Source organism: Xiphophorus maculatus, chromosome 5 (assembly GCF_002775205.1).
Source record: "Xiphophorus maculatus strain JP 163 A chromosome 5, X_maculatus-5.0-male, whole genome shotgun sequence".
NCBI classification, from domain to species: domain Eukaryota; kingdom Metazoa; phylum Chordata; class Actinopteri; order Cyprinodontiformes; family Poeciliidae; genus Xiphophorus; species Xiphophorus maculatus.
In genome coordinates this window covers 7,905,956-7,929,714 of record NC_036447.1, presented here as the reverse complement: position 1 = coordinate 7,929,714, position 23,759 = coordinate 7,905,956, and the positions used below count along the sequence as shown (strand labels likewise).

General features: G+C 41.5%; 1 protein-coding gene and 1 non-coding gene across 2 annotated transcripts; one reads left to right on the top strand and one right to left on the bottom strand.

Moving 5' to 3' along the window:
* The first annotated feature begins 5,028 nt into the window (after positions 1-5,028).
* LOC111608752 lies at positions 5,029-5,218 on the top strand. Its single transcript, XR_002752840.1, has one exon. It is a non-coding gene; the product is annotated as a U2 spliceosomal RNA (small nuclear RNA).
* A 2,115-nt stretch (positions 5,219-7,333) lies between these two features.
* Positions 7,334-10,127, bottom strand: LOC102237246 (two pore calcium channel protein 2-like). Its single transcript, XM_023334189.1, has 6 exons — positions 10,119-10,127; positions 9,562-9,778; positions 9,351-9,441; positions 8,299-8,412; positions 7,964-8,079; positions 7,334-7,464 (listed from the first exon to the last, which is right to left on the bottom strand). The coding sequence occupies exons 1-6, from the start codon at positions 10,125-10,127 to the stop codon at positions 7,334-7,336; spliced, it is 678 nt and encodes a 225-aa protein (XP_023189957.1).
* Positions 10,128-23,759: the final 13,632 nt, after the last annotated feature.

The following is a 23,759-nucleotide window of genomic DNA, read 5'->3' as shown; positions in this document are numbered from 1 at the left end:
TTCTCATTGTGTTGGGCATGAAGCAGAAGTTCTTTAATTCTTGGTGTGATGTCCCATCCAATGTAGGACATTTTGATTCCATCTCTGATGTCAAGCCTCAGTCTTTCCAGGAACTTTGACAGAGAAGCAGTTCAAAGGACCAGCCGGATCATTTCCCATCCAGTCATTTTTGGGGACTTCTAGACCAGAGTGAGCTGAGAAAATGTCAAACAGGCGTCTGTAAAAGTCATTTGAACCTTCAATTGGACCTTGGGTGCAGGCTGAGATGACATTGTAGCTGGGGCGGATTGGAAACTGCTCTATGAAGGCTTCGCCTATTTTTCGTAGAGCCTTGTTGTAGTCAGCATTGAGTGGATTGTCGGTTCCGTCAGGGTTATCCATTCCTCTTAGACGGAGATCTTGTGAGAAGACTGGACCAAGTTTGGAGACCACAGTCGGACCATAAACATGGAGCAAAACAGTCTTAAGTTCATAGGTCGTTGGTCTCATGGTTTTGCTGAGATACTCTAGGGCTTCAGCGATGGCTCTGCCTCCTTTCTCAATAGGGGGAAGGTGCTGTTTGGCTACAGCAATGAGGTCATCTGGTCCCCAAGCTCTGCAGAGAAGGTCAGGGCCTTTGAGGCCAGGGACTTCAACCATGGGATAGGTTTCAACCTTCTGTCCTCGGTACCGCTTCCAGAGGTGCCAGGTGATGGTGGGGTCAGGGGTTGGTCTTTGGAGCGAAGGTGACGACCATGTTCAGTTGTAGGGGGTCGTGGAGGCGGGCCTTTCAAGCCTCGTGAGGGAACTCTGTCCTGGTCCTGTTGTTGCTCAAGGTCACAGGACGGGGTTTCTGCTCAGTCTTTGATTGGTGGAGGATAGCCAGAGGCAGGGAGTCGTCCGAGGGATCCAGAATGGATTCTTCGGTCCTGGACCATCAGTCTTTGGATGGTACGGTGGTGGAGTTCCAAGGACTTGGAGCGCTGGGTAGAGTGGAGCCACAGATGGGTTTGCTGAAGGGTCAGTTGGTGCCGTTAGACTGAAGCCAGGTACAGCCAGTGATGTACATGCGTGAGAAGAAACACATTTTGTTTTATTAGATTTTTCCTGTTCTATTTTAGTCTCATATTTTTCATTCCCCTTGTATGCAAATTTCTGAACCATCTGTAGTTTACTCTGGTGTTTTTGATCCCTGCAAAAGGCTTCTCTTTTCCAGAGATTGAACGCTTCTTCGTGTGATTGTAGTGCATGCAGGTGTGTCTTTGAAATCTTTGTGTGTTGCATCAGTTTGGCACGTTGTGCTAAGAGTTTCTGCTCTAAGTCTCTGATATGGTCTACCTCTAAGCTGCCATTCTTAGGAAAACCAAACTCTGTGTGCCACTGTGGAACATGTTGACAACAAACTCTGCCATGAATTATAACCATATGATCTATTTCTGGGCCACATGGAACGTATTCTTCAGTATTTTGACCTTTATTAAAAGTTCCTCCCATTTTCCCTTTTTTTAAAAAATTTATTTATTTATTTTTATTTATTTATTTTATTATTTATCCTCTGATTTTTCTAAACCAGTAAAACCTTTATATACAGTATATATATACACAAACACACTCCTTCTGTCCTGCACGCTTTCACTTCCTTCAGGTGCGACGACCGGGAGAGGTCTGTGGAAACTCAACCGCTCCCTGCTGGAGGACCAGGTTCTGGTCAGCCAGTACCGGGAGCGGTACCCGCGAGTGGCAGACCCTCCAAGACCTGTACGAAACACGAGCACAGTGGTGGGAGATGGTGAAAGGTAGGACCCAGACTTTCTTTAGACAAGCAGGAAAAAATAAAAGAGAAAAGAACAGAGATAGGGCTGCAGAAAAGATTACAAAGGTATCACTTTTTAAACCAACAGGGAATGGATTTTAATAAGGAAATAAGAGAAGTCAAAAAAGAAATTAGTATTTTAGCAGAAATAGAGAGCAAGGGAGTAATTTTAAGAAGCACAGAGAGAGAGAATTAGAAGGAGAAAAATGCACTAGATACTTTTTCAAGAAAATTATAAATAATCCAAGTTTTATTTCTGAACTAAAATCAGAAAATGGAAACATTGTTTCTAACATAGAAGAAAAGAAAAAGGTAATCGAAGATTTTTACGGTGAACTGTATACAGAAAAATCAGTAAATAAAGAAAATATCAAAGAAACTTTGGATTTTATTGAAAAAAGTATAAAAGAGACGAGTTTTTTCGGGCAGGATTTTACCCTTTTAGAGCTTTTAGTCTTTGAAAAGTTTTAAAAGAGGAAAGTCTCCAGGCTCAGACGGACTCCCTATAGAATTTTATTTAACATTCTGGGACATTTTAGCACCTGATTTAATCAATGTTTTTACCGATTTTAGCAAACTAGACACACTCCCCGATAGTTTTAGAACAGGAATAGTTACACTTTTATACAAAGACAAAAGAGACCTTAAAAACTGGAGACCCATCACCCTTTTAAAACGTCGATTGCAAAATTTTTAGTAGACTTTTAGCAGCCAGGATGTGTCGAGTGTTGGGGGATTTAATCCACCCGGATCAAGCCTGCGCCGTCCCGGGAAGGAGCATCACGGACAGCCTGGTACTGATCCGAGACATCATCTGTTTTGCGAGAGTATTAAGGAAGAATAATTTAACATTAACTTTGGACAAAACGTTTGGCTCTTTCTTCCTTAAAGTCCCGGGATCCCTAGCGGGCGGTGCTGCAGCTGTTAGAAAGTGAAACAACAACAGAGCGCGTTGACGTCACAGATCACAGAGTTTAATCCCATACAAAGCAACGCATGAATCAATTAACAAAGCTGCAGAGGTACAGAGATATGCATTTTTCTCATAAAAATAAAGACAGACAAGGGGAAGACAGACAAACACAAAACAAAGACAAACAAAAAGGCAAAAAATAGTGGCCGATCTCTGGATTTTTAACGCTGACACGAAATTTTATACTGAGTGGGTGTTTTCTTCAATTTAATATATTCAATTAAGGCGTTCCGTTCTTGACCAATTAGAAACTCCCGTAGGGACTCAGAGAAACTTAAGAACCTCCCTGATTTACGGCAAAGATTGGAGGGCCGTCTGGTTTTTGTCTAAGTAAAAGGGCGGACCACTTAGTGCTAATCCCTGTCTGGTACGGGCGGATCCCTGGCGCCGAAAGGTCCTGAGATGAGATTTCGCAGATACCTCTGAAGTCTCTTCCCCCAAACTCCCGTACTTCTGCCCCATCGGAATGCTAATTTTATGGCTCTGTGTGACAGCGGGAGGCCCCTGCTTGTCTGAATGCCTGCTATTCGGCCCCATCCCGCATCTCAGACAAAACCTGTTCCAAATAGAGTATTGAATATAACTTTTACACATGTCGTAAGATTAACTGTATTAAGCACTAAAAATAATCATTTTTCCTTAACAAGAGACAGAAACATTCGGCTGATAGTCCTAAACTTAGATTTTGAGAAAGCTTTCGATCGGGTCTTGCACCAGTATCTTTCTCGGGTTCTGCAAAAAATGGGTTTTCCTTGGAGTTTTCTTAGCGTGGGTGGGACTGCTGTACCGAGACATCTCCAGCAGATTTATGGTGAACGGGTTTCTGACAAAAGCAGTGAAAGTGAACTGCGGTGTCCATCAGGGTTGTCCGTTATCCGCCCTTCTCTATGTGGCCTGCATTGAGCCGCTGGCGCAGATCTTGAGAAGGGACCCACAGATTTTAGGTGTAACGATACCGGGGAGTGGAGGGCAGGAAGCAAAATGTTTTTTATATATGATATATGTACATTAATGTGTCAGATTCTTGTATGAGTGCACCTTCCCACACGTGACGTAATTCTTAATCAAAAACTATTAAAAATTTGTATTAAAGTCTGAATAGATCAGAATTTCAAGTAGTTCTGTGGAGATGTACTGCGAAACATGCTTGGAGAAAGAAAGCAGTAAGAGCTGCAGTTTGGTCTCATGTCCGCTAGGGGCTGCTGTAGCATTGGTTGAAAATTTATCAGGTAGAAATCTAAATTGTCTTAAAATAACTATTCTATAGGTAGATAGGTTATACACATATATGATACTGTATATGTAGATTAATGTGTCAGATTCTTGTATGAGTGCACCTTCCCACACGTGAAGTAATTCTTAATCAAAAACTATTAAAAATGTGTATTAAATTCTCAATAGATCAGAATTTCAAGAAGTTTAACTAAAGCTGTGAAACTTAATTGTCACAAAAAATGTTTTATTTTTGACATCAAAATGATTATAATGCTGTTGTTGTTTTTCTCCTTTTGCATACACCATTTCCAAGGGTTTTTAGTTATACTCCAATAATTTTAGATTGTTTTTCAAATCACTTATTCCATTTTTTTGTTTCTGATAGATCATCATATCCTGTTAATTGTGATGGGAGGGCTTCTGTTAATTATTGCCAATGTGCTACAATATTTGCCCTCACACTTTTAAAACCGTACTTATTTACTCTGAGCTGAAAATGTTTAAAAAGCTAACAAAATACTTTTTCGATTTGCGTGGAGGAGCAGTGAAGCAGCGAGAGCTGCAGTTTAGGGTCATGTCCACTAGAGGCTGCTGTAGCAGTTGTTATAAACTTTCCTGTAAAAAAAACAAAAACCCTAATTTTTGTAAACCTGCCATCTTCTTCTTTTGCATGAAATGAACAAGAAAAGAATTGTACACACACATGTATATATTAGTGTCATACTAATGTATACATTTTCATAAATGATGTGCTCATTTTTCCACCAACACCAAAAAAGGGCTGAGCTATGGCTACTCAGCTGCCTATTGGACTAAAGCAAACCACATGACTAGATGTAAGCAACTTGATTTGACTATCGTTGCTCCTTTTAAGCTTGATGTGACTTATTTGAGTTAATTTATTGCTTTGAAACCACATAAAATGTTGGTCATTCCCATCATATACTGTGACTGTTGGTAGTATGGTCCATAAAATAGCAAAGTTTTGGAACCGTGAGTTAAAGCGAGGCCAATCAGAATGACTCGGTTTCCTCTGCAGTTATGTGGCATCGCTTCTCGGCCTTTGGCTAAGATCAGTGTGTAGTTTCTGTTCTTATCAGTTTAATATCTGATATGTCTCCACTTGGAGACTGTATATTAAATTGATTTTTGAAGCAGGGAGCTGGAATAAGGGCTTGCTCTGTCCACTCCACGCATCATCCTGGTATTGCACTATATCCAGGAATGGTGCACTTTCCTACTTGTGTGAAATAAAAAATTGCTTTTCAACAAATAAAACTAGATTATTAGTATAGAACATACAATTAAAATCTGAGAAACCGTAATTTTGGATTCACAAGGAGTTCTGTGGAGATGTCCTGCGAAAACATGCATGGAAAAAGAAGCAGTAAGAGCTGCAGTTTGGTCTTATGTCCGCTAGGGGCTGCTGTAGCAGTTTAACAGTAAGTGATGCCAGTCAGGATGGAAATATTACAGTATTTCCAGGAATGGTGGCATTTTTCTAACAATGTAATATAACAATGTTACCCTTGAAATGGTATTTGAAGCTATATATAAGCACATTCTTTTATAATTTTGTGGACATCCTTAAAAACACAAACTTCTAAACATTTTAGAATGTTATAAATTTGTAGATTAACAGGATTTGAGGCCGTTTTCCTCTCTAGAACACCAGTTTCTGAACTTTTTGTCTTCAGATCCACAACATACCAGAAGTTTGTCACTACTCCTGATATTTCAGTATGCAAACCTTTCTACAAAATCAGTTTAAAATCAGCAGCCAGTATGTTACATGTAACTAAAGAGGAGTTTTGATGTGCACAATATTGATTGCATAAACATATGACAAAGTATCGGGGGCATTGTAGATAAGAAAGAGATCTGATTACTTTGGCAGGTTAAATTTCTGTAAAAATATTCAGAAAAATTCAAATTAATTTCACATATTTACAAGAAACAAAAAATCTGGATAGTCTCTGAATACTCTCCACAATAAAGAGTAGCACTACTTCAGCATAGTTTTACTCAAGCAAATAGCAGCAAATTACTCAAATAACCGTATATAAGTATTTAACAAAATGGTACTTCAGTACATAATGTATATGTGTTAGAAGAACCGGGTAAAACAGTGGCAATACTGTTGATTTCAAAATAGCACAGCAGACTCAGCAGGTTAATCTTTGTTTAAAACAAACTTGTTCTTCATTCAGCAAAGTAACTAGACACAGGCGAACTTACTTTAACTGCTTCAGTAAAAGTAAATTAACTTCCAGTTTTATTCAGATATTTTCAGGGAGATGTCTGTATATAATTTTCAGTGGAGATAATTTAAACATTTTTTGCTGCTTCTCTTCATAATAGAAGATTTGTAGGACGTGATGAATTTCCGTTGGCTGCAGTTACATGTAATCGCCAGTAGGGGGATGTCGCCACCCCTGTTCATTTCAAACCAGAATGTGTTTTATTTGTGTTTCTCCTCAAATACAGCAGATTGAAGCTCTACAGAACCCTACAAATGAGCTGAACCAGGAAAACCTGTAAAACATGCAGGATCCTGACCTTTGAAGGCCATGGATACCTAAACCATTAAAAAAAAACCAGCTGTTTCTGATGTGGAAATGTGGCTCATTTACTTTTTGCTGCCTTTGACTCCAATATAGTTGAAAGTTAAACTGTAATTAAATCTAAGGAGAATTAAAATTCTAATTCATTTTTTAAAAATTAAAATCATTAGAAATTATGCAACATGTATTTTCCACCACATTTTTTCCTTCCACTTAGCTTTTCCATAACTAACAAGGCATCAATCTCCCAATTGATTATGTTGTTGTGGCCGCAATGTAAAATTGCTGTATTAAAAATCTTCTATTTATTAGTACTAATATAATAAAACTGAATTGTGATGTTTAATTTGCCACAACCAGTCAAATAAATGCCAAAAAAAATTAGAAATTCTTCAAATGTAGAGTTTGGTGATAATGCCATTTACTGAGATGAACCTGTTGGTATAGAAAATAAATACAACATGCCATTTGCTTTTTCAGTGCAAATAAAAATGCAAGACGTTTGCTCGTTTCATCTGAAAAAAAAGTTACAATGTTCTGTTTTTTTCCCTCAAATATTTCAACACACAAGACATCAATGTAAACATGCTTTTATGCGAAAATACAAATCTGTTTTCATTCTACACATTTTGCTTTTGTATTCAAGTATAAAAATAAAACTCGGGTCATGATGCAATCAAACAGTTGATGCATTGCACTGGTTAAGCGTCGCATTTCAACATGTAAAATGTCTAATGATACAATTTCTCTTTTTTCATATGTATATGCTATGAAGTTGTGCTGAATTGTCTATGCTACTCCAAATGTTGGATTTGCAAAGTTCCCAGCCTGGTCTTCAGGAATGTCGTTCTCAGCAAAATCCTCTGGGTCGAGGTCCGCCTCGAACATCCGCTGCAACAACGCATCCACCGTCCGGTATCCTGCAAGATAATAAAACGATCCACTGGTCAACAAGCTTTTCAGTCTCCTGAAAAAACAAAACAAACATACATAAACGTGGGCACATAGTAAATTAGCGGATAGGATGACATTGTAATCTAGGTACTGTTAAAAGAGCACTATTATTGATTTTCCAGGCACATTGTGTTATAAAATTGCACTATCAATTTTATATTGATAGTGCAATTTTAGCTTCAGTTGTTATGTAAACGACTGAACCTGTTTTCAGCTTCAGTTGTTATGAAAATGCTATATATGTGAAATATTACTTAAGAAATTTAACTTAGATATTCAACGCCTTGAAATTGTGTCTTTGTCTCTTTAAAAACTGCTCTGTCAGAAACTCCCCTTCAAAAATATCAAGGCATTTTTATTCTTCTTCTAACAAACAATGGATGCTGCACAGCTGAAGACCAGCAAACTTTCAAAAGTAGAAAGGATCGAAACTCATTGAAAAGTAATACTGTTTTGTAAACTTACTTTTGGAAGAAACTTTAAATAGTAGCGAAGGCAGGTTTGCTGTGGGTGACTGCCCAGATCCTAAGTCGTTGTCAGTGGTTTCCATGGCGTTGACCAAATTGTCCTCTAGTTTCTCCCTGGTGAAAAGGTAAAGATATAAAAGCACAACTCAGCAGAAACATATCAGTTACTCGGTCACATACAGCTCTCCCATCCTCATCCTCAACACAAGTAATCTGCAAAGAGTGTGCAGAATAAATCACAATCCCATAATCCAGTGATACAGATAAAACCAAAAGCCTCCTTCAGTGTTATGTACAAATCACGCTAGCATACTAAGACCAAGATAACATTACTGTGCCACGGCGAGCTCCAGTTCCTCAATCTTCCTCTCCAGAGATGTTTGCAGATCACCTTTACCCACAGAGTACTCCACAAAGAACGCCTCGAGAACAAACGCCACAAAGATACTGAAAAACAGAGAGTGAAACATGCTTAAAATACAAAGTACTAGGGAGACAAAATAGATACGTAGGGATGTGTTTTAGAGTAAGTTGCATTACAAAAAAAAAAGGACAGAAATTACAACACTTAAATTCAGAATAAAGTGAAACATTTAGAGTTTGCTTAATTACCAATAATCTGATAACCAATGAATTTGGGTTTAAAATTATATGGCAGGGTTTTTTTTTTCTTGTACAATTCAGTAAAGTGATGATTTCTGATGCAAGTTTTCCCAATCGGTGGCACTGACTACAATAAATCTCCCTGTATGCTGATGATAAACAGTTTTACTTTGTGTAAATATGGCATTGTTCACCTCTATATGTGCTGCAACAGAAATCCAGAAAGCAATTCGATCTACATCCAGTTAAACTTTATTTGTATCATCTATATTATGGAATTATTCGACCCACTCTGTAAATTTGATTTACTGGAATAATTCAAAACTGTTCAAGTGTTTGAAAATAACATATGAAGATAAACAAAACTACCGTAATATTGTGAGAATTCAAAAGTCGACACTAATTCTTACTTTCACCGACTACTGAGGCATCAAATTTAAAAAACCTTGAATCAAATGTGTTGTAAAACCAGAAATTTGCAATCAAAAGTTTTTAGTTTTATAACAGCACACTTCAAATAGCTAGAATGCTGATTGTAATGTTGAATTGCATTCTAAAAATTAATTAGTAAATTTGACTAATGGGTGAGGTTGTGGAAAACTTGAGTTTTTACATGGTCTCCCTATAATCAACACTTAGCGTTACCCTTTGGTAATAACACCAGATGTTGTTGCCTACATTGACCAACACTAATTTCAGTAACTGTGTTCAGACATGAAAATTATTTGTTTTTGTTGCTGGAGATGATGCGGACGAGTAGGATTGGTAAGAACTGGTCATACTTGATGATGATGATCACAACCATGACGTGGAAGAGGACAAAGAAGATCAGGGCTGATTTATGAGTGACTGTGGCAAATCCGGTGCCGAGCAGTGGGATCGGATTAAGGAAAGAAAATGAATTTAAATATGAAATCTAAATTAAAGATAATTGAAATATGTTCTTGTAAAAAGTGAGGGAAAGCCCTGCAGGCAGCACTTTGTAAAGGATATCGTGCCATTGGTTGACAACAGTGAGCTCCAACAGCAGGATAAAGGAGGAAACCACATTATTGAAATTATTTTTGCAGTAGTTGAGTTGTGCAAACGTGCTGCCTTTCAGTAACGAGTTTCCACAGTATGCCTTCTCAGGATGACTGATGTCTTCGTAGAACTTCACTTTGTTTTTGAACAACTCCATCCCCACCATGGCAAAGATGTAATACACCACCTGAGGAAAAACAAAACAAAAACAGCTTAAAGCCTCATGATCAAAGATGTACAATTTAGCCTAAAATGTCTTTACAAATAACAGATTAGTTTCAAATAGTTAAATCAAGGGTTGCCTAATCATTATAAACTGTTTTAACTTTGGAGAACAAAGAGTCTTTATGGTGTTGACCCTTTGCAAGGCGCCATGATGGACGTCGGAAGTGAAGGACGGGAGTTTTACACTGGAGCAGCATTAAAAACGTACAAAAGACGAGATGCTAATAAGTTTTTTTCCATACATGCTAGGCTACATGATGGTACGGCACTGTCTCCATGGTTACTAACGGTTAGACACGTACCTTCTCCATAAAGCAATATTTGATGTCTTTCTAATCATACTTACTTATAAAGTATATCAACGTTAGTCGTTTTACTTTCCCTGCAAATTCGTGATTACACCGACGGCTGACAGTCATGATTATTAACAGCTGCCAGTCGTTATGGTTAACGGCTGCTATCCATCGCCGTAGCATCTTTCCTCATTAAAAGTCAGAAAATAAAATTACATCTTAGGTTTCTATCCTTGTCCGTTTAATGCGGCCAACCGCGCATCATATATTAGCTCATTTTGGCCCAAAATGGAAATGAGTTTGATGCCCTGATATTTGGGATAAAAACGAGTGAATCATGGACTATTTTGAATGTAAACAAGAATAAAGAGTGAGATATTTGGTGGTGGAATGATGTCACACCACCAGCAAAGGAAGACTCTGTGATGTCACTGGCGGTGCAGTCTGTGATGTCATCAACTGCAGAATTGTATGCAACACAATTCTGCATATTTTTCATTGCTTGCAATATCACTGACCAGTTCAGACGTGCGCAAAGCTCTTTAAGGTAGTTTACCAATCGACAACTTTAGTGATTGTATTTAGTAGAATATGTCTCATTATACGCCGAGATACCGCAGTGGAACGATGGGACCCCACGCGAGAAGGGGAGGCCAGCAAAACCCCCAAGGCAGGTTCCCTCCTGCACACCCGAGAATCTTTCACGGGGAAATCCAGGAACTCAGCTACGCCCTGGAAATGGAGAGAGCCGGGAGGGTTGAAGACAACCAGAAACTGGCCGACCTGGAGGCCGAGCTGGAAGAGACGAAATTCCAGTTAAAGAAGCAGAAAGCTCTCAAAGAAACATTGATCAACCAGGCCAAGGAGGCAAAGAGGGAACTTGAGAGACTAGAGAAGTTCAGCGATCCAGCAGTCCTTAACGCTGCGGTTATTGCTTCCAAGGTTCACAACGATGCGAAGTACATGAAGAAGAAGAACTTGCAAGAAGACTTTGAGGAGTTAAAGGTGGCCCACCTCCTCAGCCGGGAAGCGTTTGTAGCTGAAATACAAGCTGAGAGAAAGAAAAGTCTGGCCCTCCAAGAAGAACTGAACCAACTCCAGACTTCATACGAGGAGCTGCGTTCCCAGTATGAAGCAGATGATGCTCTGCTGAGGCAGGAGGCCGAGACACAAAAGTATGATGAAGCCAGGCTCAGTGAAGAACAACGGCTGTTGGAGAACTTGAGAGCTGAAAAGGATGAAATGTATCAAGAAATGTCTCAAAAGATCACATTCCTGCAAGGCAGTGAGAAACTTCTGCAGGAGGAATTAATTCAGCTGAAATGTTCATACAATGAGCTCAATTGTAAATACGAAAGGGATGTTTCTGGATTGAAGCAAGACATGGATAGATATCAGGAGGAAGTGAGACATGCGACAGATGCCAACATAGAAAGAGACAACGAGAATCTGCAGCTCATCAACAAGCTGACAGCTGAAAAGGAGGAGCTCCTCCAAAAAATGTCAGGAGAAATCGAGACATACCAGCATCAGGTAGAGCAGGAGAGAAAAGCTCACCTGGAGAAAACCGAGGAGGACAAGAAGCTTCTAGACAATATGAGAGCTGAGAAGGAGGAGCTCCTCCACAAAATGTCAAGAGAAATCTCAATTCGGCAAAAGAGGGAGAAGCAAATGCTGCATGAACTGGACCAGATTCACAGTCTCTACGAGGAGCTAAAATGTAGATATGAAAGAGACATTATGGACATACAGCAGCAGGTTGAGACATACGAACAGAAGGTAAAGCAGGAGGAAGCTGCTCTTTCAAAGAAAGAAAAGAAAGAAAAGCTTATCCAAGAGAGAAAACATTCTGCGCTGAAACAAGAAGTCGAAAAACTTCAGCAGCAGGTAGAGCATGAGAGAAAAGCTCACCTGAAGAAAACAGAGGAGAACAAGAAGCTTCTAGACAATATGAGAGCTGAGAAGGAGGAGCTCCTCCTGAAAATGTCAGGAGAAATCACTATTCTTCAAAAGAGAGAGAAGCAGCTGCTGAACGAACTGGATCAGTTTCACATTTCGCATGAGGAGCTAAAACGCAGATTTGAAAGAGACCATATGGATTTACAGAAGGAGGTTGAGACATGCCAGCATCAGGTAGAGCAGGAGAGAAAAGCTCACCTGGAGGAAACAGAGGAGGACATGAAGCTTCTAGACAATATGAGAGCTGAGAAGGAGGAGCTCCTCCACAAAATGTCAGGAGAAATCTCAATTCGGCAAAAGAGGGAGAAGCAAATGCTGCATGAACTGGACCAGATTCACACTCTCTACGAGGAGCTAAAATGTAGATATGAAAGAGACATTATGGACATACAGCAGCAGGTTGAGACATACGAACAGAAGATTTACAAAAACGATTTACAAAGAGAAAGAGACGACCTACTGCTGGCCGACAGTCTCAGAGCCGAGGAAGAAGGTTTCCAACAACAACCCATCACGGTTTCCCAAGAGAAGGAAGAAGATGATTCACAGAACCAAGTTAAAGTCCTAAATCAAGAGGTTTCTTCAGAGGAGGATCTCGCAGGAGAACCTTTACCAGGTTCTTCCACTGACCCAGAATCCTCAGAAGAGACCGAGGTTGCTGGTGAAACCATCCTGGAGGATTTGGACGATCCAGATGGTAAAAGGAAAAAATCTAAACTTTCCTTTTGGAAGAAAGTACAAAACTTTCTGCGATGTAAGAAGCCAAATCAGAAACAAACGAGTAAAGACAATCAAGATCATTTCTAAAGTTATTGATTTTGATTGATTTAGAGAAGGAGAAAGACGTGCAGGAGACGAACCAAGGACTGGAATCAAACGCATGGAGGATGTAGCCTCTGTGAACGGGGCGCCATGCCACGCTCCGTCAAGACCAAATTTAAAAAGTTTTCCCCCCATTGACAAACTAGAAAATAGATCCCTTCCCAACCCAATTGGAAAAAACGTGGGCAGCACGGTGGTGCAGCGGTTAGCGCTGCGTCTTCACAGACACCATCTGTGTGGAGTTTGCATGTTCTCCCCGTGTTTGCGTGGGTTTTCTCCGGGTGCTCCGGTTTCCCCCCACATCTCCTAAAACATGTCGGTCAGGTCAGTTGGTCACTGCAAATTGCCCCCAAAGATTTGAAGAAACCCCAAACACGTGTGCAGCTTTATTGTTAAACTTGTCAAATTAATTGAATTAGCCGTACGTTAGCCCTTTTCCCTTCGCTGCTTTAGCGCCGCAACAACACTGGGCTCAATTTTTATAGCAACGTATTGATTTAAGAGTTAAAATGTCTTCTTTTAATAGTAATAATTTCTGTTTATTTTCACTGTATTTGTGCTTTTATGGTTTGTCCTTTAGTTTACCGTTTCTACTCACTTTTTATATTAAATTGCACTGAATTGTAGCTCATTAAACTGTTTAAACCTGTATTTTAAAGAAGACTAGCAAAAGGATCATGCAGTGGCTGTTTTAGTGAGACTGTGGCTCAGGGGGTAGAGTGGTCGCCTTGTGACCAGAAGGTTGTAAGTTCGATTCCAGCTTCCTCAGCCACATGTTGAGCTGCCCCGGGGCGGGGCACTTAGCGGCAAGTTGCCCTCCAACCTGCATGTCGGTGTGAATGTGACTGTAGTGTGAAGCGCTTTGAGTGGTCAACATGACTAGCAAGGCACGACACAAGTTCAGTCCATTCACCTGTTTTTCTTTGATAAATCCTGTTTTTCTTTTTATACCAAACATAAAAAAGCTGATTTAACAGGTTTGGATTCTTCAGGTTCCAGGATGTTAAATGAAGATTAGAGTTTAATCTGTACATAGTAATAGATGATAATTGTAATCATAATTTAATACTCTGGACCCTGAAGAAGCCCAAACTTGTTTTATCTGGTTTGTTTGTTATAAGAAAAAACAGGTTTTATCAAAAATAAAAGTTACTGTGGGATCTTTCAGTTAGTCTTTATTTAGAAATACAGATTCAAGATAATATTAGAAACTTAACAAAAAAGTGCAATTTAACATGAAAAAGTGTAGAAAAGGTAAAAAGAAGAACAATCCATGAAAGTATGAAAACAGAAAACTTAATCAGAAATCATTTCCACTACAGGAAGAAATCGATTCTTAGATGAATATTTTGTAATAAATATGAAGCTTTTGTGTTGTTGAGCTTATGTTCTGTCTGCTTGTATAAAAGAGAAGGAAAAGGGGCTAAGAAATGAATAATTCCGTCATTTTTTTAACCAGATTTACAGTAAAACTGTAAATTATGTTTTGTTTAGGACGTTACTTCTAGGTTTTGTTTGTCAACCTGGGTTTAATTCCCAGTCCTGGGGAATCTGCTGCATGTCATTTCCTTCTCTCTCCTCCCAATTTCCTGTTCAGCCTGTTAAATAACGGCCTAAAAAACTTTATTAGAGCCTAAAAATCTTTTTTTTTAAACTACAAAGATACATTTCACCTCACAACTGGACCCAAGGTCAGAATTTGCTTCCCACCACATTGAGTTTGTTTCCTCATCTTAAAAAACAACTTTCTTCCTCTCTCTCTCATTTTCTCTCTGTCTTACATAATTAATAGGTTACTTCATATTTACACACACACACACACACACACACACACACGCACACACACCCACACACACACACACGCACACACACACACACACACACACCCACACACACACACACACACACACACACACACACACACACACACACGTCCCCTCCATGGGCTGCCACCTTATCGTGGTGGGGGGGTTTGAGTGTCCCAGTGATCCTAGGAGTCTTGCTGTCGGGGCTTCATGCCTCTGGTAGGGCCACCCAATGCAGACAGGTCCAAGGTGAGGAACCAGACCAAGTGCAGCCCAAAGATCCCTTATGATGAAAACGACCATTGGAAACAGTGGTTCTGCTCGCCCGTACATGAGGTCCCACCCTGGAGCCAGACCTGGGGGTGGGGCACGTTGGGGAGCCCCTGGTGGCCGGGCTTTAACCCACAGAGCCCGGCCGGGCTCAGCCCGAAAAGAGCCGATGGGTTCCGGCTAGAAGTAGTCGGACTCGGGGCGTGCTGTGGTGGCGCAGGGGGTTAGCACGCACCACGTTTGGAGGCCTTAGTCCTCGAAACGGACGTCGCGGGTTCGATGACCTTTGCCCCCTCTCCTCCCCCTCCTTCCTGTCTGCCTACTGTCAGAAAAATACGAGCCACTAGCGCCGCAAAAACTCTTCGGGTTGGATGTTTTCCACCCTGGAGTTGCCCTTGTGAGAGGCGCTGGGCAGGAGTGGGCTGACTTGTTGCCTCCCGCCTTGGTGCGTTGGGGTGAACAAGAGGACAGCCTCTCCCTCTACCTACGGGTTTGGGTCGGGTTCTGACTGTTTACCCAGCCTTTTTAAGTCCTTGGAGGGGGTACTGGAGAGTGCCCCTCCTGGGAACTGCCTTGTTATCCTGGAGGGGTTTTCTCCGCAGGGTCTCTGGGCTCCCTTAGAGAAAGGGTGAGAAGCCCAGAAATCCAGGAGTCATTGATGTTTATACATATATCCAGGGTTTCCCCCAGCGCATCTGCTGGTGTCGGCCAGCGGGTGACCCGTCAGTTATTCAGTTGGCGAAACCTGAAAAAAGCAAATAAACCGGCGACCCGCCAGAACCGCACACTGTAAGAAGCTCAGGCGGGATCTTAGAACTACGGGAGGTTCAAACTCCACTCATTCATGTTTAGCTTACAGAAAAACGCCAACCCGTGAAATAAACAAAAGCAAACTGACCAATCAGATTTAGGCTTTGTGCCCCACCTCACCCCCACAGACTCTACACAGCTGTGTGTACAATATCTTTGGACACAAAATATATTTTCTTCTCCACAGTTTTGTTAATAGTAAAGAGGGTTAGATAATAAAACAAGAACTATTCTTTTCTTTTTTTTATTCAAAGGAAAATCTCAAGGTACTCAGTTCGTCCAGCCCTGCAGCTGCAGCACCAATCCAGGCTCTCAGTCACTGGTGGGCAATTTATCATCACACAGAAAATCTCCAAAAGGGAATCAAACTTAAAACTCTGAACCAAGAACTTCTGATCACAATATAGCAATTAACCATATCTGCCATGGTAAATTATTACTGATAACTACTGTGAGTAGTCCCTAACATTAATATGATCAGGCAGCATGTAATCATATATACATATATGTATTATTGTTATAGAGGCTGAGCCAAGAACATTTAGACTTAGACTTAGACTGACTTTATTGTCATTTTGCATGCACAGGGTGTATACAGAACGAAATTTCGTTGCATACGGCTCAGGACAGTGTGTTGAGCTTCCAATGTTGTGAGGTTACTCCAGAATAGGTGTAGGGTGAAGGAGATGGCGTCCTCAGTGGAGCGGTTTCGGCGGTAGGCAAACTGGAACGGGTCGAATGTGGGGGGGAGTCTCTGGAGACTTTTACCAGCCTTTCAAAGCACTTCATCATGATGGGAGTCAGTGCCACAGGCCGGTAATCGTTGAAAGAGGTGACTTGAGGTTTCTTTGGCACCGGAATGATGGAGGCAGTTTTGAGACAGGCTGGCACTGTGGCTTGGTCCAGTGAGGTGTTAAAAACGTCTGTTAGGACACCAGCCAGCTGACCTGCGCATTCCCTGAACACCCACCCAGGTATGTTGTCGGGGCCTGGGGCCTCCGTGGGTTGACTCTTTTCAGAGTCTTCAACACATCGGCTGTGTCCAGGCAGAGTGCCTCCTCTTCCTGGTGGGAACAGTTTTCTTTGCCGGAGTACTGTTCAGTGCCTCGAACCTCCCAAAGAAGTTATTGAGTCCATTTAGAAAGTCAGCATCAACTTCACCCACTGGGGGGAGGATGGATTGTAATCTGTGATCGCCTTTATGCCTTGCCACATACTTCTGGTGTTGCTGGTGTCGTGGAAGAACTCCTGTATTTTTCGACTGTGGGTTCGCTTTGCTAACCTGATAGCACGGTTCAAGTTAGCTCTCGCTGTCCTCAGTGCCTCCTTGTCGCCAGACTTGCAGGCTGAGTTCCGTGCTTTTAGCATTTCACGTACCTCCTTAGTCATCCAGGGTTTTTGGTTGGCCCGGGTGATAATGTTCTTAGTGATGCTGACGTCCTCTGTGCACTTGTTGATGTAGGCTGACACAGTCATGGCGTACTCATCGATGTTGATCTGGTCATTGTAAGTTGCTGCTGCCTTGAACATCTCCCAGTCAGAGCACCCAAAACAGTCCTGAAGTGCCTCCATGGCCCCCTCAGTCTACACCCTCACCTGCCTCACTGTAGGTTTTGTCCTGATCAGCAGGGGCTTGTATGCAGGAATTAGCATAACAGATAGGTGATCTGAAGAGCCTTTATGTCTGTATCAATAAGTAGCCCTTCGTGTTACTCTGGACCCGTGAAGTAGCTCCCAGTCTGAAAAAGGTCGGTGACCCCTGTTTTAGACATTTCAAACCCAGAAATTGTCAAGGTTTTTTTTGCTGTTGGTTTTGGGGTTTTTTAAAGAATTTTTTTTAGGTTAATCTGAAAATTTCAGAGTTTTTCTAACTTGTTCTAGACTTTTGAAACTCAGAAATGTTAAAGTTTTTTCTACAAAAGTTTTGAGATTAAGTTAATATATTTTTTTTTAGCTTTTTAATGGAAATTTACTCCTTTTTTGTTCTGATACACTCTTGTATATACTACGGCTTATTTCTGATAGACAGAGTCTGCCAGGAATGCTAAAGCTAGTTAGCATGGCAGATAACAGTTTTTCCTGAAACTGTAAGTTGTTCCTCCTCCATTAATACACTAAGCAGTGTACAGGAGCTTGATTGACAGCACTTTGACCCTCCTTCTGGTTCTGATTGGCTGTTTTTGACCAGCTCATGCCCACTTTGTGACCATTTCTTCAGATGGCAATAGCAGCACTGGAAGGAGCTGAAGCAGATCGATTTTTTCACTCTTCATCTGTTTCACTCTAAACTATCCTCTTCATGAGATTGCTTTGGGAAAATAGAGTGTCTTCAGTCAGAGGCTTCTTCAAATTTGCTGCAATGCAGACCGCTACAAGAAATCTTTCCTGCCAAAAGTCATCACTGTCTACAATAACTCTTTCTGTTTTATGTTTTATTCTGTCTCTTCGTGAACCAAACATCTGTTGTGAATTTTTTTTTGTTAGAGAACTGTAAGTTGTGCATAAAAGACTGAAACACTGAACAGTTCAAAATGCGCATGCAAAGGTTCAGAGAAGGTCACATTAAGTTCACCTGTCAAAGTTCATAGCTCAATTTGATCAATTAGACCTCTACAAACATGCTAGATCAGGGTCTCAAACTGAATTTACCCGGGGGCCGCTGGAGGTAGAGTCTGGGTGAGGCTAGGCCGCATTCACACACACGGTCTCCTCAGCCGAACCTTTCTGATCGCCTATTACCATATTAGGCCGTAGTCAGGCGCTGTAACAGCCGTAATTGTGTAGTGTCTCTTTAAGATACTCTAGTATTGCTAATGATGTCAGAAGTATGCGCCACAGCTTCTCTGTAGAGAGCGTGGGAGAAACGTGCTAGACGGACATGTTAGCTCCCTAACTTTTTAGTAATGTTACGGGTTGTTTGGACGCTGCTCAATTTTCATGTCTGATAATATAGCAGCCGTTCAACCGGGCTTTGTAAGGTTGGTGAAGAGCGTATTTATTAAAGGACAACACTGGGGAATTCCCAGTACCAGTGTGGTTGTGAGTTTTTGACCGTCCTGACGAATCTGCCGCCTCCTCTCCTCCCTTAAACACAACCCAAGCGTTACAGCGCCTAACCTTAATTACGTTACACTGATCAGCAACTTCCGGGTCTAGACTGGATGCTGAAGCACGTGAAGCGGAAATTGCGCATGTACCGCATGCAAATAATGACAAATAGAAAATGCAAATAGGCCCGGCCGATGTCCCGCCCCCGAGAGCAATATACTCCACCATGATTGGTAAGTTCGTTCAGCTCCGCGCACAACACTGAAAAGTGCCAATTATATCAAACTCGCGGGCTGCACTAACATTAAACTTTCATATTAAGGCGGGGCCACAAACTATCGTCCCGAGGGCCGCAGTTGGTCCGCGGGCCGCGAGTTTGAGACCCCTGTGCTAGATGAATGCAAAAATAACCTTATAAATTTTGAGGAAATGTGGAGCGAGAAAAATTAACAAAGTCCAAACCTTGTTAAAGAGAAAGAACAAAACACAGCTTTATTTCACATCTGCGCAGATGGAGAACTCCGAAGAGATCTGACTAGACAAAGGAATCACCTCTCTACTGCTAAGGAAAATGATTATTTAATGCTAAAATACACTTAATCTTACGACATCTGTAAAGGGATAGCCAACACTTTATTTGGAACAGTTTTCTGTGGAGCATGGGGGAGCTCACAATAGCAGATATTCAAACAAAGCAGGGCCCTTTTCCTCCCCCGCGGACACAGAGCAATAAAATTTACAGTCCGAAAGGGGTCAGAGACTTCTTGGCGCCAGGGATCTTCCGTATCAGGCAGAGATGACCACGGGGTAGTCCGCCCTCTGCTTAGATAAAAAACAGGCACCTTTGCTATAAATCAGGAAGTCCCAACTTTCTTTGGGGGCCTGAGGGAGTTCTAATTGGACGAAGAGCAGAACGCCTTTTTTGCATATATTAAATAGGGAAACACCCTTTTGGTTTATAGTTTCAGGTCATCACCGGAGAGGAAGAGTTTTTTTTCATCTTTTCTCCACGTGGGCGCCTTTGTCTGTCTTATGTGTTTTCGTGTTGTCTGTTTCATGTTGTCTGTATAAAATGTATATCTCTGTACCTCTGCAGCTCTGTTAACGGATTCATGCGGTGCTTAGTATGAATTAAACTATGTGATCTGTGACGTCATTGTGCCTGCCGTTTCCTTGCCAGCTGTGACGAGATCCGCTCGACCCGGCTAACAGGAGGAAAAGGAGAGCCATGCTTTTCCAAAATTTAAGCTAACATAATAACTTTTCTCCTTAACACTACATATACTGTATACCGTCCTTCTCCCACAGACACAGTGTCATCACCAACATTCCCAAGGAGCTAATCAGATTAATACACACACAGAGAAAAATGCAACTTTCAGTTAAAAATGGGTTTCAGACAGAATATTCTGTGCCTAATAATAATCGCTGAGTCGTCGGTCTGGTCTGTCACTCCGCAAGGTATGACAACTATTTACTTATCGCCTGTTGCTAAGCTTCTGACACACTGAGGCAAACTGTGAAGGCTAAAAAGAGAAACAATGACTCTGTAAGACTGAGTGAGACATAATAAACTGATTAAACATTGTAAGATTAATATTAAATGAACTTCTAATAAAAGTAAACACACTGTAAATAATTATTTTATGTTGAAACCACCCCGAGTTAGGAACCCTCGGCCGCGTGAGCCAAAGCCGCCACGTGGGTTTGGACGTCCTTGATGGTGGTGGAAACCTCTACCTCTGCTTCTGTCTCGCTTTTTCTGAGGGCATTCTCGAGCCCAATGTCCAATCTGGCCACAGTTGAAACATGGATCTTGTGAGGGACCTCCATATTGATCAACTGCAGGTGGGCGGTGGCTGGAGTTCTGAGCAGTGATGTGTTGAATCAGGGTGAGCTGAGCATCTTCCATGCGCTTTTCTTTGCGGTCTTTGTTCTTCTTCAGGCGATCGTTGCAGAGTTTCTCATTGTGTTGGGCATGAAGCAGAAGTTCTTTAATTCTTGGTGTGATGTCCCATCCAATGTAGGACATTTTGATTCCATCTCTGATGTCAAGCCTCAGTCTTTCCAGGAACTTTTGACAGAGAAGCAGTTCAAAGGGACCAGCCGGATCATTTCCCATCCAGTCATTTTTGGGGACTTCTAGACCAGAGTGAGCTGAGAAAATGTCAAACAGGCGTCTGTAAAAGTCATTTGAACCTTCAATTGGACCTTGGGTGCAGGCTGAGATGACATTGTAGCTGGGGCGGATTGGAAACTGCTCTATGAAGGCTTCGCCTATTTTTCGTAGAGCCTTGTTGTAGTCAGCATTGAGTGGATTGTCGGTTCCGTCAGGGTTATCCATTCCTCTTAGACGGAGATCTTGTGAGAAGACTGGACCAAGTTTGGAGACCACAGTCGGACCATAAACATGGAGCAAAACAGTCTTAAGTTCATAGGTCGTTGGTCTCATGGTTTTGCTGAGATACTCTAGGGCTTCAGCGATGGCTCTGCCTCCTTTCTCAATAGGGGGAAGGTGCTGTTTGGCTACAGCAATGAGGTCATCTGGTCCCCAAGCTCTGCAGAGAAGGTCAGGGCCTTTGAGGCCAGGGACTTCAACCATGGGATAGGTTTCAACCTTCTGTCCTCGGTACCGGCTTCCAGAGGTGCCAGGTGATGGTGGGGTCAGGGGTTGGTCTTTGGAGCGAAGGTGACGACCATGTTCAGTTGTAGGGGGTCGTGGAGGCGGGCCTTTCATGCCTCGTGAGGGAACTCTGTCCTGGTCCTGTTGTTGCTCAAGGTCAACAGGACGGGGTTTCTGCTCAGTCTTTGATTGGTGGAGGATAGCCAGAGGCAGGGAGTCGTCCGAGGGATCCCAGAATGGATTCTTCGGTCCTGGACCATCAGTCTTTGGATGGTACGGTGGTGGAGTTCCAAGGACTTGGAGCGCTGGGTAGAGTGGAGCCACAGATGGGTTTGCTGAAGGGTCAGTTGGTGCCGTTAGACTGAAGCCAGGTACAGCCAGTGATGTACATGCGTGAGAAGAAACACATTTTGTTTTATTAGATTTTTCCTGTTCTATTTTAGTCTCATATTTTTCATTCCCCTTGTATGCAAATTTCTGAACCATCTGTAGTTTACTCTGGTGTTTTTGATCCCTGCAAAAGGCTTCTCTTTTCCAGAGATTGAACGCTTCTTCGTGTGATTGTAGTGCATGCAGGTGTGTCTTTGAAATCTTTGTGTGTTGCATCAGTTTGGCACGTTGTGCTAAGAGTTTCTGCTCTAAGTCTCTGATATGGTCTACTTCTAAGCTGCCATTCTTAGGAAAACCAAACTCTGTGTGCCACTGTGGAACATGTTGACAACAAACTCTGCCATGAATTATAACCATATGATCTATTTCTGGGCCACATGGAACGTATTCTTCAGTATTTTGACCTTTATTAAAAGTTCCTCCCATTTTCCCTTTTTTTAAAAAATTTATTTATTTATTTTTATTTATTTATTTTATTATTTATCCTCTGATTTTTCTAAACCAGTAAAACCTTTATATACAGTATATATATACACAAACACACTCCTTCTGTCCTGCACGCTTTCACTTCCTTCAGGTGCGACGACCGGGAGAGGTCTGTGGAAACTCAACCGCTCCCTGCTGGAGGACCAGGTTCTGGTCAGCCAGTACCGGGAGCGGTACCGCGAGTGGCAGACCCTCCAAGACCTGTACGAAACACGAGCACAGTGGTGGGAGATGGTGAAAGGTAGGACCCAGACTTTCTTTAGACAAGCAGGAAAAAATAAAAAGAGAAAAGAACAGAGATAGGGCTGCAGAAAAGATTACAAAGGTATCACTTTTTAAACCAACAGGGAATGGATTTTAATAAGGAAATAAGAGAAGTCAAAAAAGAAATTAGTATTTTAGCAGAAATAGAGAGCAAGGGAGTAATTTTAAGAAGCACAGAGAGAGAGAATTAGAAGGAGAAAAATGCACTAGATACTTTTTCAAGAAAATTATAAATAATCCAAGTTTTATTTCTGAACTAAAATCAGAAAATGGAAACATTGTTTCTAACATAGAAGAAAAGAAAAAGGTAATCGAAGATTTTTACGGTGAACTGTATACAGAAAAATCAGTAAATAAAGAAAATATCAAAGAAACTTTGGATTTTATTGAAAAAAGTATAAAAGAGACGAGTTTTTTCGGGCAGGATTTTACCCTTTTAGAGCTTTTAGTCTTTGAAAAGTTTTAAAAGAGGAAAATCTCCAGGCTCAGACGGACTCCCTATAGAATTTTATTTAACATTCTGGGACATTTTAGCACCTGATTTAATCAATGTTTTTACCGATTTTAGCAAACTAGACACACTCCCCGATAGTTTTAGAACAGGAATAGTTACACTTTTATACAAAGACAAAAGAGACCTTAAAAACTGGAGACCCATCACCCTTTTAAACGTCGATTGCAAAATTTTTAGTAGACTTTTAGCAGCCAGGATGTGTCGAGTGTTGGGGGATTTAATCCACCCGGATCAAGCCTGCGCCGTCCCGGGGAGGAGCATCACGGACAGCCTGGTACTGATCCGAGACATCATCTGTTTTGCGAGAGTATTAAGGAAGAATAATTTAACATTAACTTTGGACAAAACGTTTGGCTCTTTCTTCCTTAAAGTCCCGGGATCCCTAGCGGGCGGTGCTGCAGCTGTTAGAAAGTGAAACAACAACAGAGCGCGTTGACGTCACAGATCACAGAGTTTAATCCCATACAAAGCAACGCATGAATCAATTAACAAAGCTGCAGAGGTACAGAGATATGCATTTTTCTCATAAAAATAAAGACAGACAAGGGGAAGACAGACAAACACAAAACAAAGACAAACAAAAAGGCAAAAAATAGTGGCCGATCTCTGGATTTTTAACGCTGACACGAAATTTTATACTGAGTGGGTGTTTCTTCAAT